General features: G+C 48.4%; 2 protein-coding genes and 1 pseudogene across 3 annotated transcripts; all 3 read left to right on the top strand.

The window, feature by feature from the left end:
* Nucleotides 1-339: 339 nt before the first annotated feature.
* LOC136453306 (uncharacterized) lies at nucleotides 340-4,940 on the top strand. 2 transcript variants are annotated; one of them, XM_066453882.1, is made up of 9 exons: nucleotides 340-684; nucleotides 780-855; nucleotides 1,608-1,647; nucleotides 2,413-2,471; nucleotides 2,691-2,728; nucleotides 3,319-3,382; nucleotides 3,472-3,525; nucleotides 3,976-4,077; nucleotides 4,551-4,940. In XM_066453882.1, exons 1-9 carry the CDS (start codon nucleotides 488-490, stop codon nucleotides 4,605-4,607), a joined length of 687 nt encoding a protein of 228 aa, XP_066309979.1. In that variant the 5' UTR covers nucleotides 340-487; the 3' UTR covers nucleotides 4,608-4,940. The 2 variants fall into 2 exon arrangements, with proteins under 2 accessions (XP_066309979.1, XP_066309978.1); XM_066453881.1 differs by having other exon boundaries at nucleotides 3,316-3,382.
* A 1,216-nt stretch (nucleotides 4,941-6,156) lies between these two features.
* LOC136455233 (uncharacterized) lies at nucleotides 6,157-18,304 on the top strand (annotated as a pseudogene).
* LOC136451201 (uncharacterized) lies at nucleotides 12,418-17,747 on the top strand. Its single transcript, XM_066451939.1, has 2 exons — nucleotides 12,418-14,235; nucleotides 14,469-17,747. Exon 1 carries the CDS (start codon nucleotides 12,418-12,420, stop codon nucleotides 14,167-14,169), a length of 1,752 nt encoding a protein of 583 aa, XP_066308036.1. The 3' UTR covers nucleotides 14,170-14,235; nucleotides 14,469-17,747.
* Nucleotides 18,305-18,376: the final 72 nt, after the last annotated feature.

The raw sequence follows: 18,376 nt of genomic DNA, 5'->3' as shown, positions 1-18,376 counted from the left end.
GCCCCATGTATTTTAGGTTTACAAATTAATACCCACTTTGCCATATGATATTTGAAAACATCCTCAGCTCCTCTCCAAAAGAATCGAGATGTAATTGTGTCCATTTTGGTATGTACCCCTTTTGGAAGGAAGTAACAACTCATCACATACATAGGCAGGCTACTTAAGCAAGAATTTGTCAAAATGAGCTTACCCTGAAGTCAGAATTTCAAGTGTAGGAAAAACCATAGCGACTATGGACCTACAGTAGACGAGGCCCATAGGCCCAAACCAAGAATGGACCTTCGTCGAGGCTAGCGTCACTGCCTTCTTCTCACGCGCGGGAACAGCAAAGGAAGCCCCAAATTTTCCCGCGTTCGTGGTCTCCCAGTTCTCCATTCCCCAACCCCAACCTAGCATCCTTGCCTCCTGGTTCAGATAGCGTCGCCGCCGCACCGTACCCACACCTCCGGTGGCCGGCGCGCCCATTTCCCGCCGAGCGAGCGCGATGGCCTCGACCAGGGATCTAGCCATAGCTTCTCTCTCAGCTGCGGCCGGCGCCGTTGCTGCCGCAGCTGCGCTGCGCCTCCTGTCTTCCCGCAGAACATCCTCCGTCAGACCCCAGAACCTTTCCCTCGCCGCCAACGGATCCGTCTCCGAGCGCCTGCTGGCGCAGTCGCCCTTCGATCCTGCCAAGAGGGAAGGGTTCGTCCACGCTGTCCCGCCCTCGTTAGCGATCCTTGTGCCAGTTCCGCTCGTCTTGAGTCTCCTGTGCGGATTCATAGCGCTTGTCTGTGCAGGTATATTTCCTGGGACGACTACTTCATGGCGATCGCCTTCCTTTCGGCTGAACGGTCCAAGGATCCTAATCGGCAGGTAAACGACATCTGTACTGGATATGTATTCGCGCCAAAGCTGTTTGTGGAAATTCCTTAGTGACGCACTGATGCTGGAACATGCACAGGTCTAAATATGCAATCAAATGGTCAAATTCCGTCGACTTGACATTTCAGTCACACTGTATTACTAGAGCCTTCTTAGCACTAGTTACTAGGCCATGTTAAATACTCCCTCCGTTCCAAATTATAAGTCGCTTTGACTTTTTTGATGTACCAAATTATACATACCAAAATCTATGCACCAAAAAAGTCATAGCAACTTATAATTTGGAACGGAGGGAGTAGTATTTATACTTCATTGAACAATGCTCTATTGATCTTTTGCAACCGACGATGAATAAAATTCACCACAATTAGCAACAACAGGATCTTTTGTTTCTATTGCGAAAAACTTTACATCTGTGTATTTGAACACTTCAATAAATCTTTCCAAGTCCATTTCAGCACTTCAAATTTTATAAAAGAAAAGGACCAAATCGACAGACTTCGTTTCTACTTTGTGTGACAATATTAAAATAAGTCTATTACTTCTTTGTAGTCTTGATTAAAACATGTCGCTTTCTGCTTGATTTGTTATAAATGGAAGAGGGAGAAGATGCTTGTTTTGGCATCCTTTGCATACTCATGAAATACATTTGTCACAGTATGTCAGATAATGTAATTTTTGTTCCTTTACCTATGTGAGTGATGAAATTATGAATTGATTGATATGCCATCCATTTCACTCAGGTTGGAGCATGTTTGGTTAGCCAAGAGGGAATAATCCTAGGTGAGGATGAAGCTGTACTGCTGCAGAATGCTCTGTATACACTGCTGTGCATTCGTGTATGTATTAATTTGATCAGGAGAGTGCCTGGTGTATTGGGTCTATGATCTGTGCTGATAAATGCTGGAGTGTGTATGTTTATTCCCGTGGTACCTTCATGTTGGAAATTCACTACCCATACTCCATAACTTCCATCCTTTTTTTTTTGCGAAGTCTATAACTTTTTCCTGTCTAGTTCATACTCTTGGTGGCAGTGGCGGAGCCAGGATGAGCACCTCAGGGGGGGCTAATCAATAGAGATTTAGAACAAATGTCGAAAATTAACGATGAAATCACGTTTTTTGTACAGTAATATCAAGGCAAAATCACTCTCCCGGGGGGGGCTGCAGCCCCCCCAGCCCCCCCCCCCCCCCCCCCCCCCCCCCCCCCCCCCCCCCCCCCCCCCTGGATCCGCCAATGCTTGGTGGTTTGGTCCCAGTTCTGCTATTCCAATCATATATCCAAGAGCAGGAATAAGGGAGCAGTAAATAATTTCTATAATAGTTGATTCCTAATTTAACATGGCATTAGTGGTATCTTTTCTGTGGTGCGTTTATAGAGCCTATCTTGGCTTATGACAATATGCAACTTGGTTCACCATAAACTTGTTCTGGTTGCTGATGGCTGTATTTTCTGTGATGGGTCAATTGTGATGAATATAGCTGTCATGTCCAACATTTAAAGATGCACATTGTATTTGACAATGTAACTCAGCTGTTTTCTAACCAGGAATTGGTTACAATGGCTTCCCTAGAGGTTGTTCCGATGACAAGCTTCCATGGGCAAAGGTACATTTTCTTTATCTGAAGTTCTATTTTGGATCTATTAGTAGTTGGTGTCCACTCAACAACAAGAAATAGAAGGTTACTTAATAATCTAGTCAAATACCACATGCCAGTTTCAAAATACATCCACAGATTCACTTCCTCACTTTTCAAAAAAAAGATTGCATCTTTCACATATGATGAGGAAAGCGATACTATTTTGCTAATTGTTTTCTATTTCAGAAATCTGCAAATGGAAATCCATTAGAGACAAAATTTCCGTAAGTAATTAATTTCTCTCGTTATTCCTGGTCTCATTGCCATTATTTTGTTTTCCCATTGATACACACCTATGTTTTCTGGACACAGACACCATACTATTTATTAATACGTGATCTTAACTAAACTATGTTCATTGATCTTGTCCCAAATGTATGAAAACAACTTGCCATAAAAAACTAATTTAAATATTTGATTGATGATGTACCAGAACTCTTATGTGTATATATACTTATAATTTCTTTCAACTGAGCAATGCACAACAAATGTCTGATGAAAACGAGCAATGAAACAACCATAGCACTGTGAGGCTGACTTCAGAATATGTGCTTTCTTGCTTCTACTCTATGAGTTCCACCCTCAGTTTCATGGCCTTAAACTTTGTGAAATTATTCTATGTTGAGTGATTATTATATTTATAGTAATCTGGCTTTGTTGCACAATCCTGAGGTACAGATTGTGGATTTTATGTTGCTTATTGATTCTCATGACAAGGGCGACAATAAATTCTCATATTGAAAGAGGAGTCCAGTAGCAGCACTTTATATGATATAAATTGCAACCAATTATATATATTTTTGCATCCTAGCAGCTACGTTGTTCATGCTGAGGTTAATGCAATTCTAAATACCAACCATGCTTCAGCGGCTGGACAGGTTTGGTCGTTTCAGTCTCCTAAACCATTATACATTTCATTCATTTTTTATAAAAGCTTTACTGGTTTTCTGTGTTTCTTCTCTCACAGAAGTTATATGTCACCATGTTCCCATGCAATGAATGTGCCAAGATTATTATTCAGGTTTGTCTCTTTGTAGGATCATGATGTTAGTTATGGTTGCAGTTTAGGGTAGTGCATTTAAATTTTCTCCCACACCGGCCAATGTTGTCACTCATTTTGTACACGACATGTATCCCCAAGTTTCTTACTATGCACTTGTAAGTATTTACCTAAGCTTGATATGGGCTCTGCCTTTTCATGCTAAACTGCAATGAACCACTGTAAGCTTCCCCTGTTAAAGCTTGCATGTGCTCAATTTATTAAGTGAGGTTGCATACACACTGCAGTTCAGCAACAAAGATCTACTTGTTTGGCTTTGGCATTTGTATGGTAGTCCAGCGCGATTCCCCATGCAGCCATTTTCCTTTCACTGAAAGTCTAATAAAAGAACAGCCAACACAAAAATAATTTCTTCATGCAGTTCTAATAATTATTGCTTGAGTTCTAACAGCATGCTGATATTTCTTACAGTCAGGCGTATCTGAGGTCATTTATTTCGTCGAAAAAAAGATTGACAACTCAGCTCATGTTTATGTTGCCTCTCACAAGCTATTATCAATGGCTGGTATCAAGGTCCTGAAAATCAATTTCATTTTGATCTGCTCCCTCCATTCTAAATTATAGCCTTATAGGTCATAGCTTTGTTCTAAATCAAACCTCTCTAACTTTGACGAAGTTTATAGAAAAATTCATCAACATCTACAGTATCAATTATCAAATTAGTTTCATTAAAATTTCCATGAAATATGTTTTGATAGTGCATTTATTTGAATTTGTAGATGTCTGTATATATATTTTTTTTCTAAAAACTTGGTCAAATTTAGAGAAGTTTAAAGGACAAATCTAAAAGGAATATAGCAGTGCTTCTGCTGATTCGTTCAAAAAAGTCTAATGCGAACTATGATTTGGGTGGACAGAAGAACAGTTTGTTGGCGTGTACTATTAGAACAAACTCTAAAGCGAACTATAATTTGGAGCGGAGGGAGTAACAGTTGTTGGCGTGTACTGTTAGAAAGCCTAAAGACTTCCTTGTGCAACGTCTGCAGGTCAGGAAGCATCAGCCCCAGATGGCGCAAATACCGATCAAGTTCCAGGAGCCATGAAGCTGGTACTAGTTCTAAATAAACACTTTCTTGTGAACGAATAAACAGTGCAAGATACCTGTTGGTCTTGGCACCTGTGACAAGCGACAATGGCAGTGTCGCAGCGTTCTCAGTTGGTATGCGCCTATGCGGCACCCGATCCCTCCCTCCAGGGGGCTGTTGTAAAATTATAGCTAGAATTCGTATTGGTAATGTAAAGGCATTTCATCTGTTGTATAACTGTGGTGGTGCTCTATGGTTAGCTGATAGCCTGATACCGGATACTCCTAACATCTGTTGTATAACTGTGGTGGTGCCCAATGGTTATAGTATTAGACCCTCACATTGATTCTATTTTTTTATGGGAATATTCACCTCCATTAGACATCAGTAGGCTATCGCCAAACACCAGGTTTGATACAAACTCCGTGGCATGGCTTAGCAACAAATCCAAGCCAGAGGCCAGATAACTTGGCACATGGAAAGCTAAACTGTCTGACACTATTGCAATTTCGATTACAAATAGAGATCAAGAAACAAACTCGTTAAGTATGATCGTCCTCAGTGAATAAACAATATTTTTCTTTCATAATAAATCAGCATAAGCTAAATTTTAGCATAAGCGAACAGGGCCATGATATCTCTAATCTGCCGCACTAAACGGCCAATGGAGCTATGATCCAAATCTGTTGATGTGAGTTGTGGTTGTGGCATCAGTCCATCTGATACTCAACTACGCCACATGTTGTAGGCTTCGCTGCTTCGGCTTACCAGAGCTTCAGCGTGCAAAATAGAAACATCCTTCTATCTGATACTCCCTGCCCCAGCTGATTGCACTACACCATTTCTGTTTCGCGCCACAAAACCGCCACCAGTTCTTGTCTGCTGAACGAAGGAGCTACCTATGAATATCTTTATATGTATCTTCTAGCGGCGGTTTTTATTTAGACTGAGTGGACCGCCGGCTATCATTCTGATTCAAAAGAAGCTTTTTGAGTTACACAAGCCGTTTTGGGTTTTTTTTTGATACATAGCTTTTGTTATTACATTTAGATGTACACTATATCTAAGTGTATTGTAGAACTATGAATATAAAAAAATGGCTTTATATTATTTTGGAAAACGATGCCGACTCATTTCACGTCATGAAACTCCCAAACTCTCTTTTTATCACTATATTATACTAGTTCCATCCAAAATTATAAAACGTTTGACTTTTTTAACACCAAGTTTGACCATTCGTCTTATTCAAAAATTTGTGTAAAATATCACTTCTTTTGTTGTGGTTTGCTTTATTAATAAAAGTTCTTCAAGAATGATTTAAATTTGACCACGTTTACACAAATTTTTTTGAATAAGACGAGTGATCAAATTTAGGGTCAAAAAAGTCAAACGTCTTGTAATTTGAGATGGAGGTAGAATTATATACCCAATTCCTATTTCAAACTTCGTGACACTCCTATGAGAACTTGCCTTACCAACAAAAACCAACGCGTCGTCACGGTTTTTGTTCGAAAAGCTTTTGTGCTTTGTGGTTCGGACTTCGGACGCCATGCGCGAGGCGAAAGCTACTAGCACAATCGCATTTTCGCCGCGTGATGGCCGACCCTGCTGGGTGCTGGCCTCCCGCCGCTGCTCCGCCCGTCCACTGCGCCGCCTCCACCCGCCGTCACGCGCGCGCTGCACGCGATCAACACCTGCACCTCCGCCGCGGCCCTGGCGCCCCTCCGCGTCCACATCCTCCAGGAACCCGCGCTCCTCCGCTCCACCGCCGTCGTCTCCGCTTTCTTCCTCGCCTGCGGCCGCCTCCGTAGCCTCGACCCCGCGCTCGTTCTCTTCGCCTCCCTCCCGAGGCCCCACGTCTTCGTCTTCAACTCCCTCCTCCGGTCCCTCCCCCCAGCCCCCGCCTGCTCACCGCTCCCGCTCTTCCGCCACTTCGTCGGCCTCGGCGTTCGCCCCAACCGCTACACCTTCCCGTTGATGCTCACCTCGCTCTCCTCTCTCTGCGAACTCAGCGTCGTGCACTCTCAGGTGGCCAAGTCCGGCTTCGCGCGCGACCTCCACGTCCGCAACGGCTTCCTTGCTCGCTACGCGGCCTGTGATCCGGGTCTGGGGCACGCTGAGCAGTTGTTTTATGAAATGCCAAGCCCGGACGTCGTCGCGTGGACAACGATGATCACCGCATACAGGAACCACGGCCGCAGTTTCCATGCTCTGGCCACCTTCCGGGTGATGTTTGCTGCATCTGTTGCTCCCAACCGCGTCACCATGGTTTCTGCACTTGGTGCTTGTGCAGCACATGATGCTGCAGACACTGGCATCTGGATCCATCAGTACGTTCAGAAGCAGGGATGGGAACTGGATGTCGTGTTAGGCACTGCGCTTGTTGACATGTATGGGAAGTGTTAACATGTTGTGAAGGAGTCCGTGTATTCTCTGAAATGACTGAGAGGAATGTTTGTACCTGGAACTCTATCATTGGAGCGTTTGCTTTGGAGCAGGATGGAGAAATGGCTCTGCGTTGGTTCTACAGGATGAAGGCTGATGGTGTTCGCCCAGATGCTGTCACACTAATTTGTGTTCTTTATGCATGCACACATGCTGGATTAGTTGATATTGGGAGGAAAATATTTAACTTGATTGTTCAAGGCGATTATGGGTTTCAACCTGGGATCAAGCACTTTGGATGCATGATTGATCTTCTTAGTCGCTCTGGACACCTGGATGATGCTTTTAGGGTTGTTGAGGCAATGCCATCACAGCCAAATGCCATCATCTGGGGCCTGCTATTGCAAGGTTGCAAGGCCCGTGGTGATACAGTCTTGAGTGAGGATGTGACAATGCATCTGGTGGAGTTGGAGCCTGAAAACGCATCACATTATGTGACGCTTGCAAACTTGTATGCTGAGACAGGGAGGTGGCTGGAGGCTGAGAAGGTCTTGAAGCGGATGAAGAAAAAAAGATTGGCAAAGGATGCAGGCTGGAGCCTTAGGATGTTAGACAGGTTAAGCAAATATATAAGTAATGGAAATTTGATGGAATCTGCTATGTGAGGAACATTGGATGATCAATTAAGTTAAGTATGCCTTCCTTTCACTCCGAACTAGATCACTAATGCTGCCTTGAAAAGCAAATCTATAGATGGACACTGCCTGAACCACTACAGTGACCATTGTAGACTGAGGTCATGTAGTGGGTGAAGAAAAAAGGGTTTGACAAAGGATGCAGACTGGGCCTTAGGATGTTAAAGGACAGGTCACTGATCAGGGAAGCATACAAGTCATGGATAGTAGATGGAGGTTGTGACTCATTCAATCTGTCCATGTAGAAGCACACCCTTCTTGTCACTCTAGGCAGCTACTTCAGAAATGTTTGGAAGCTAGAAACACAAGCCTTTTGACATGTAAAAGGTTAGTAAGGTGAATCAGCTTCAGTGATAGCAAATGTAATTAAGTCTTCTCATTTAAATATGGACATTTTTGGGGGAATAGATTAGTCTCTAACTCTCATCTATGCATTTTTTTTCATTATTTCCAAGTTTTACCAGCAATATGCTAGATAGAAATTTGTAGTTTTGGACTAATAATATTCTGTTATGTGTTTCTTACACCCTGGCAAAAGTTTGTATTCCCACTGTTGGGTCTGCTGCAACAATTCTATTCTATAACACTAGCAGGGAGGTTTTACAGTACTGTTCATGATATAGATGGACTAGGATAGATGGGATAGAACAAAGAACCGGCTAGCCACCCTACATCTGCAGGCTCTTACTGCCTTTTAGGGTTCCTGTGTGATTGATATAAATGATACACATTCCTAACACATGATCCTAACAAAACAGTCTAACAAGCAAATCTCTAAGCCCAACAACTTAATCTTATCTCTAACAACCTGCTAACAACCAGATAATTCAAATGACAATTATAACTAATGATAAACGCCACTGACTGTTGCTGCTGCCCTACTGTTGGTGGGCCTCAAGGCCTATGCCCATAACAGTTCATCATTCTTAAATGGGAAAAGTTTACTTGCTTCCATTATTATTTTTGAATTCTGCTTCTTTGAATGAATAAAAAAATTTTAGCTACCTGCTAGCAAGCTGTGAATCTTGTGTAAACACAAACAGCATTAAATTATCCCTGCTTGTATGATCTTGTCCAGTTTAGCAGGAATGCAAACTTCGGTTTGTTGATACTCACAAGCCCAAGTGGCTAGTGTTCTGGGGATGGACACGGATATTAATATATTATGTTGGAGTATTGCCTAAAAAAAATAATTTTGTGCATCAGTAGCACAAGTCCTGCATGTCATGGCCTGTGCAGAACACAAACGAATGAGACAAGCTAAGTTGGTTGGTACTGCTATGGAACAAGAAAATATCTTACCCTCTTAGTTTTTAGTGGTCTATACTCTATAGAGATGTGCGGGCCCAGCAAGAAACTTCTTACCTGATGGTGACTTGGTTATAGAAAGCAACTCCAAACACATGATATGGCAGTAGGTGAAACCGTGCCCTTTTTTTTTGGATATTTCTTTGCAAAGAAAACTTGGGTTAGTAACCAGATCCACCATTCATATTTCTATGTGCTTCACAGGATTATGAATGTTTTAAATCATGTTTTCCCTGGAATCCTTTCGCTTCTAGTTTTTGTCTTTTAGCATGACTCAGCACCATGTATACCTACCATTATAAAGGTGCACAAAGCTTCCAAAGGGAAGAAGCTCTTGAGGAGATACTGTAATGAAACATGGCTCCTCTGACTCCTAGACTGGTAGTGCCCATAGATGTGAAGAAGCAGCCATGGGAGCAAAAGGTTCCTCTCCATAACCGCTGGCATCCAGATATCCCTCCTGTCGCTGATGTAACCGAAGGGGAATTGTTCCGCGTTGAGATGGTAGATTGGACCGGAGGGCGGGTTAGAGATGATAACTCTGCAGATGACATCAAATTCCTGGATCTCACAATTGTAAGTTTATATTTTGCTGTTGTTGGAGATGTCTTCAATTTTTTATTTACTCTATAGCTTTCATTGTGAGCTAGACTGACTACAGATATTCTACAGACTCATTATCTGAGTGGCCCCCTAAGAATAGTTGATTCTGAAGGGGTTCCAGCTTCACCAGGTGATCTTCTTGCGGTAGAAATCTGCAACCTTGGCCCACTTCCTGGAGATGAGTGGGGTTATACGGCAATATTTGAAAGAGAGAATGGAGGTGGGTTCTTAACTGACCACTTTCCTACTGCGAGAAAGGCCATTTGGTATTTCGAAGGAATTTATGCATACTCCCCTCAGATACCAGGTAAAGTTTCTTGTTATTGCTGTGAATGAAGCTTTGCAGTTTTGGATCCTTCCATAATTATGTTTTGGCCTATACCAGGTGTTCGCTTTCCAGGATTGACTCATCCTGGTATAGTGGGAACTGCACCATCAGTTGAACTTCTTAATATATGGAATGAAAGGGAGAAAAGATTGGCTGAGACAAGTCCACAGGCTCTTAAACTGTGTGAAGTCCTACACCAGAGGCCCCTTGCTAATTTACCGACCCCTGAGAACTGCTTACTTGGAAAGGCATGAGCACCCATCTGCTTATTGTGTTGATTCAAGATTTGTGTTTTTCACTCTGTGTAGGGTAGAGTCACACCTGTACGATTAATCCTTTTTTGTGACCTACAAAGCAACATTAATCTTACATTAAAAAAAGCAACATTAATCTGTCAGACTTAAGTATAACTTGCTACCTGTTTGGTTGAGTGCCATGTTCATAATTAGTGCAATACTGTGCAGATTCAGGAAGGGACTGCTGAATGGCACAAAATGGCAAATGAAGCAGCCAGAACTATTCCAGGAAGGGAGAATGGCGGTAATTGTGACATAAAAAATCTAAGCAGAGGTTCCAAAGTTTATCTACCAGTATTTGTTGAAGGAGCAAATCTTAGCACTGGTGATATGCACTTCTCCCAGGGCGATGGTGAAGTTTCATTTTGTGGAGCAATCGAAATGAGTGGATTCCTTGAGCTAAAGTAATAAACTTTGTACTTATTTACACTTCAATATTACTTTTTATATTGTGATTTATAAATATGTCTGGCAGACAACATGCATTCAGCTACTGGACCTAAGGATGGACAAAACAATCACCTGCATCATATCAGAATTTCAGATCCAACATTGTAGTAAACCTCACATTATTATGTCACATCGATTTTTATAAAGATACTAGTCCGGTACACTAGCACCAGTCATCTTCATAGCAGCTTGCATGGTATTTCTCAGATAACTCATGAAGAATAGGAAGCAAGTTCATGGGATTTCTCAAATAGTTCATAAAGAATGGGATTTGCTATATCATGTTTTCATGGCGTTGCATTAGTTGATGTTCTATTCTGTCATCACAATAGATAAACTTACATTAACGGTTTCTAGCTTGTATATTTGTAACGGTTCAGATACACTCACTCCATCAGTGATCAATTATTTCTGAACCACGCAGCTGATTCAAATCAATGTTGCTGTACATGATGACTGTCAGCTGGATAAATAAAATCTGCCTATGGAAATTCAACTTCCCTTGTGCGCTTCTCAGAATTAACAGTCCCCTCTGGCATTGTGTATAGGTGCGAGATCATAAGAGGGGGGATGAAGGAATACTTGTCCCCAGTTGGTCCGACACCACTACATGTGAACCCTATCTTTGAGATCGGTCCTGTTGAGCCACGTTTCTCAGAGTGGTTAGTGTTTGAGGGCATAAGTGTGGATGAATCTGGGAAGCAGCATTTCCTTGATGCATCAGTTGCTTACAAGCGCGCAGTCCTGAATGCCATTGAGTACCTTTCCAGATTTGGGTACTCCAAGGAGCAGGTAGGCAGTAGGGTAACTAATGATTATCCTCTAAGTACCATATATGTTGAACATTTGCCTTAACATTGGGGGATATGTACAGGTGTATCTCTTACTATCTTGCTGTCCCTGTGAGGGTAGGATCTCTGGAATAGTAGACTCTCCTAATGCAGTTGCAACTCTTGCCATCCCTACAGCAATATTTGATCAGGTTCACCCTTAACAGACCAACACAATTTCCTTATTCCTTTTTACTGTGATGTGATGCATTGTATTTGTTGTTGTTCCTTCTCCACTGTTCATTATCAGACTATTAAATAATTATGTCCTTTGGTCTGATGTTTGATCTAAATATCTGAGATGAGCTGCTGATACTATGTGTTATCTGGAAAATAAAAAATGTAGTGCCTGTGCTGTCAGTTAATTGTGAGTAGGCTCTACGAATCAATGTTGATGCTAATAGGATTAGCTTATGTAATACCAGAACAGCATACATCAGGGGATTTGATATGAGCCAATTTACTTCATGCGGTGTGAGCTGGGCTTGATCAATGGTTCAGTAAAAGTAGATTTATATTAGCTACCATTTTGTTGAAAGTAGATTATGTGAGTAAGCTTGATCACACTTGACCAGTGGCATGTATCACTGAGTTATTTCTTATAAAGCAGTCTGTGATACAAGAGACTCAACAATCAAAAATAAACTTTTCCCTGAAAGTTACGTTTAATATGGTCAAACGAGATGAACAACTTGTAAATGTTAATACTGGAATTTTACATGAAGCAGACACAATAGCCAGGGTTGTTGGAGTATGAGAGTATGAGTGTATTAGGCCCATGAGGCCCATGTATGACTAATATACATTGCTACCCTTCTAGGGTTAGCCTAATGACAAATCCACACAATTCTAGCATGGTATCAGACTAGGTTTTCCTCCCTCCCCTTCCCCAACCAGCCGCCAGGCGCCGCCGGCCGGCCTCTTGCCGCCGCCATGGCTGGCCGCCCTCCCCCTCCCTCCCCAACCTACTTCCACGTTTTCCCCTCCCTTCCCTACCCGTCGTGGGCCCAGCGCGCGGGCGCCGGCCTCCTTGCCGCGGACGCGGATGGCCCGGCCGCCGCCGCTGTCGCTGCGGGCGTGGGCGCAGGTGCCGGCGCGGGCGCGGGCGCGGGCGTGGGTGGCCCAGCCGCCGCTGCGGGCGCGGGCGCAGGCGACCCCGCCGCTACGGGTGCGGGCGCAGGCGGCCCCGCCGCTGCGGGCGCGGGCGCAGGCGGCCCCGCCGTCGCGGGCGCGGGCGCAGGCAGCCACACCGCTGCCGCTGGGGGCGCGGGGGAGACCCTGGAGCCTTTCTTCTTCCCCGCTCCCCCTCCTCTGCCGCCCCCTGCCCCTCTCCAGACGGCAGGGGCCAACTCCGCTCTCGCCGCCGCTCTCGTGGCTGCACGGGCTGCTGCTGCGGACAGCCAGGCCCGGGTGCGGGCGGCCGCCCTCGCTTTGGAGCGCGAGCGCGACGCGGCTGATGCCCTGGCCCGCCAGATCGCTGAGGCGGAGCAGCTCCTCGTCCTCCCTACATCCTACGACACCGCGGCCACCTCCTCAGGCTCGACGGGTCACCGCGCGTCTCACACCACGGTCATCTGGCACGACCCGGCCGACCCGCACGTGGCTCAGCTCCACTACCAGGCCGGGGGTGTCCAGAACATCCGACTCCTCGTCCCGGTCGTCCTCGAGCCTGAGTCGCCCTCTTATGCCCGCTGGAGGGACCTGGTTCTCCTCACCCTCCGCCGCTACGCCCTCGACGACCACGTCCTAGTCGACGCCTCGGTCGCGGTCCAGACCCCATCGTGGCTGCGCCTTGACAGCGTCGTCCTCTCCTGGATCCTCGGGACGATCTCCCTGGACCTCCACGACCTCGTCCGCAACTCTGCTGACGCTCGCCGGGCCTGGCTTGCGCTCGAGGGCCAGTTTCTAGGCAATGCCGAAGCCCGGGCCCTGCGTCTCGATGCGAGCTTCCGCACCTTCGTCCAGGGTGACCTCTCCGTTGGCGACTTCTGCCGGCGCATGAAGAGCATGGCGGACTCCCTCGGCGACCTTGGCTGGCCCGTGGAGGACCGCATTCTGGTCCTCAATGTCCTCCGCGGGCTCAGTGACCGCTACGCCCACCTCCGGACGTGGATCACCCGGCAGAGGCCCTTTCCCTCCTTCCTGCAGGTCCGTGACGACCTTGTCATGGAGGAGCTCACTCAGGGCGTCCAGCCAGGGTCCACCTCCGCGCCAGGGTCCTCGTCTTCCTCGACTGCCCTGGCCGCTACTCCTCCGGCGCGTTCGTTCGCTCCACCGCCGTCGTCGCTTCTTGGTTCTCCTCCCCCCGGGCCAGGCGGGGGTGGGGGGGGGGGGGCCGTGGCGTCCGCCGTCGCCGCGGAGGGGGGCGTGGGGGCCGCGGGGGCCACCACACACCGGTGCCTCCAGGGAGCCACCAGTCGCCCGCGACTCCACGGGGTGCAGCCTGGCCCTCTTTCCACAACTTGTGGTTGGGGCGCATCTCCATGTGGCCCTTCCCGGCTCCAGGCGGAGAGCCTCGCCCACCAGTGGCCTTGCTCACTGGAGCTCCTCCGGGGTTTCACTCCCCGTCTGCGTGGGCTACACCTCCCGGCGCATCTTCGTGGGTGCCACCTCCCGACACCTTGCCCGGGCCTGTCGGTTGGAACCCGGCGGCCTTGGCCAGATCCTTCAGCACCATGGCCCTGACACCGCCTGCCGGTACCGACTGGATTGCCGACTCGGGTGCCACTTACCACACTACTCCAGACCCTGGTATACTCTCCTCTATTCACCCTCCTTCTTCCTCTCATCCTTCGTCCATCATGGTCGCGAATGGTTCGTGTATTCCAGTTACGTCCGTGGGTGCCGCCGGCACTCATGGTTCCTTTCTTCTTCCTGACATTCTTGTTGCACCCTCTATGGTTCACAACCTTCTTTCTATTCGTCGTTTTACAGCTGACAATTCCTGTTCTGTTAAATTTGACTCTTCTAGTCTTACTGTAAAGGATTTGGCTTCCCGGCGTCCTCTTCTCCGATGTGACAGCACGGGACCCCTTTACACCCTTCGGTTTTCGACGTCTGCTTCCTCTTCGTCGCCGTCTACTTTGTCAGCTGCCTTCGCCGCCACTCCTTCTTCCACCACTTGGCACCGTCGCCTCGGCCATCCTGGACGTGATGGCTCTGACGCAGCTTAGTCGCAGTTCCGACATTGGTTGTACTCGGGCTCACGATGAGCACTTGTGTCATGTGTGCCAGCTGGGCCGTCATGTTCGTCTCCCTTTTTGTTCTTCTTCTTCACATGCTACGCATGTGTTTGATCTTGTACACTGCGACCTATGGACATCTCCTGTCATCAGCATTTATGGGTATAAATACTATCTTGTGGTGGTTGACGATTTCTCGCATTATTCGTGGACTTTCCCCTTGCGTGCAAAGTCGGATACCTTCACCACTCTTCTCCACTTTTTCGCCTGGGTGTCTACTCAGTTCGGCCTTACCATCAAGGCCGTCCAGTGTGACAATGGCCGTGAGTTCGATAACGGCACCTCCCGCGCCTTCTTCCTCTCTCACGGTGTCCAGTTGCGCATGTCTTGCCCGTATACCTCCTCCCAGAACGGCAAGGCCGAGCGCATGATTCGCACCACGAACGACACCATGCGCACCCTTCTGCTCCAGGCGTCGCTTCCTGCTCGCTTCTGGGCCGAGAGTCTGCACACCTCCACCTATCTCCTTAACCGCCTTCCTTCCGCTGCCTGCCCGGCTCCCACACCACACCACGCTCTCTTCGGTACCCCTCCTCGGTATGACCACCTTCGTGTCTTCGGGTGTGCGTGTTACCCTAACACCACTGCCACCGCTCCCCACAAGCTGGCTCCCCGTTCCGCTCTGTGTGTCTTCCTTGGGTACTCCCCGGATCACAAGGGGTACCGGTGCTTTGACCTCACCTCCCGTCGGGTCCTCATCTCTCGCCACGTGGTGTTTGATGAGTCTGTCTTCCCCTTCTCCACCACCACCACACCATCTCCCACCCCCGATCCTGACCCTTCTCTCTGTTTCCCACTGACACGGTGGTCTAGCCGCTTTTACCGCTGTCTCCTGCAGGTACTGCTTCCCCGTGCCCCTCGCCGGGCCTGTGCCCCTGCTCGCCGCCCACCAGTGACGCCCCTGGCCCTGCGTCCTGCCCGGGTCTGGAGGCGTCGCCCTCCGGAGCTGCCCCTGCCCCTCCGTCCGCAGCGGGTCCGGGGACGCCGCCTGTCGCACCTCCTGCGCGTTTCGCCCAGCCGGTGCACGTCTACCAGCGCCGTGTGCCGGCGGCAACGCTGCCTCCGGCACCACCGGGGTCCACCTCTCCACCGGTGACGCCTACACCACCGGTGGCTCCTTCTCCGCCGGCGACCCCTACACCGCCGCCGCCGCCTCAGGCTGCCCGTGTCGCGTCGCCGGTGTACCACCCGCAACTCCTTCACCGACACCTGCGGCATGTTCACCCTATGGTGACGCGTCACGCGGCTGGTACCCTGCGGCCCCGGGCTCTCGCGACGATGCCCGACGACCCGCAGATCTCTCCTGTACCCTCTTCCGTTCGCGACGCCTTGTCGGACCCTCATTGGCGCCGCGCGATGGAAGAGGAGTACGCGGCTCTCCTCGTCAACCAGACATGGGATCTGGTGCCCCGTCCACCCGGATCCAACGTCGTCACCGGCAAGTGGATCTGGACACACAAGCGGCGGGCTGATGGTACCCTTGAGAGGTACAAGGCTCGCTGGGTTCTTCGGGGTTTCACTCAGCGCCCTGGAGTCGATTATGATGAGACTTTCAGCCCCGTGGTGAAGCCGGCCACCGTACGCACAGTGCTCTCCCTGGCTCTCAGTCGCTCTTGGCCCGTGCATCAGCTGGACGTCAAGAATGCTTTTCTCCACGGGACTCTCACCGAGACAGTCTACTGCAGCCAGCCAGCGGGGTTTGTTGACTCTTCTCGTCCGGACATGGTCTGCCGGCTCAACAAGTCTCTCTACGGCCTCAAGCAGGCCCCCGGGCGTGGTACTCTCGGTTTGCTGCTTTCCTGCTGACACTGGGGTTTGTGGAGGCCAAGTCGGATACGTCCCTGTTTATCTATCACCATGGAGCTGAGACTGCCTATCTGCTGCTCTACGTTGATGATATTGTCCTCACAGCCTCCAGCCCGTCCTTACTCAGCCGTGTCATCGCCTCTCTTCAGCAGGAGTTTGCTATGAAGGATCTTGGTGTGCTCCACCACTTCCTCGGGGTCACTGTTGAGCCTCGCCCCACCGGCCTTCTCCTTCACCAGCGGCAGTACACTCTTGATATCCTGGAGCGTGCTGGGATGACTAACTGCAAGCCCTGCTCTACTCCAGTTGACACACAGGGCAAGCTGTCAGAGGCCGTGGGCACCACCGTGGCAGACCCCACTGCTTACCGGAGTCTTGCAGGTGCCCTTCAGTACCTCACCTTCACCAGGCCAGACATCACCTATGCAGTGCAGCAGATATGCCTTCACATGCATGATCCCCGAGAGCCTCACCTCACTGCGCTCAAGCGCCTCCTCCGTTACCTCCGCGGCACTGTCGACTACGGCTTACTCCTTCAGCGGTCTTCCTCCACCGAGCTCGTCGTCTACACTGACGCCGACTGGGCCGGGTGTCCGGACACTCGGCGCTCTACCTCCGGCTACGCTGTCTTTCTGGGCGGCAACCTGGTGTCCTGGTCGTCCAAGCGCCAGCCGGTGGTCTCCCGATCCAGTGCCGAGGCGGAGTACCGAGCTGTCGCTAACGGCGTGGCTGAGGCCTCCTGGCTCCGACAGCTCCTTGCCGAGCTCCACAGCCCTCTCTCCCAGAGCACGCTGGTCTACTGCGACAACGTCAGTGCGGTGTACCTCTCCACCAACCCCGTGCAGCACCAACGGACCAAGCATGTGGAGATCGACCTACACTTTGTCCGTGATCGGGTTGCCATCGGCGATGTTCGGGTCCTCCACGTCCCGACCACCTCCTAGTTTGCCGACATCTTCACCAAGGGCCTCCCGTCATCGACCTTCACCGAGTTTCGCTCCAGCCTCAACATCATTGGTGGCTAGTTGCGTCTGTGGGGGGGCTCGTGTGTGTGCTTCTTTTCATGTCCAGTCTGTAACTCCGCTGCGACGGTAGTTCAGACTGCGGGGGGGTGTTGGAGTATGAGAGTATGAGTGTATTAGGCCCATGAGGCCCATGTATGACTAATATACATTGCTACCCTTCTAGGGTTAGCCTAATGACGAATCCACACAATTCTAGCAAGGGTGAATAAATTATTTTCTCTAAGGACAGATTGAATTTGTATTTCACGATTAAACTTGGTCTTAGTTTATATCAAACTAGTCATGTTGGACAAGTCAAGAGAGTATATCCTTGCTTCATAAGTATTCTTTTACATGAATCCTTTTTTTAACTTCACTGCATAACATTTCAATTGCTAACATAGGATATAAAGCCAAAACACTTGAGAGGAAGACTGGGACCAAAATTGATAAGACTTCCAGATCTCCTGAGCTGCTCAAACAATGGGCATCTTCCTGTCACCCAGGACCAAAGTGGCTCAAGGGCGCCCTAGGGGCATATCTGATCTGGAAATTGATGCCGTATCCTTCTACTTTATACACACAAATAATCATCTTGATATTTCCAACTTCCAAGGATCATCTATGTACTTGACCTGGAATCCATAATGTAGATCTTCGATTTGTCAGGCAGTCATCATGTATGAGGACAGAAACACCTGAGTGCTGCCATATTGTCTGTGTCTGTATTGCTACAAAGTTGCGCATTACTCTCTAGAAATTTTCTTATTTGGGGTGGTGATCTTGTCGAAGTCATGCTGAGATAGTGGTACTATGGTCATAGGCTCAACTCGAGAAATG

Source organism: Miscanthus floridulus, chromosome 5, assembly GCF_019320115.1.
Source record: "Miscanthus floridulus cultivar M001 chromosome 5, ASM1932011v1, whole genome shotgun sequence".
NCBI lineage: Eukaryota > Viridiplantae > Streptophyta > Magnoliopsida > Poales > Poaceae > Miscanthus > Miscanthus floridulus.
This window is presented reverse-complemented; position numbering and strand designations above follow the sequence as displayed.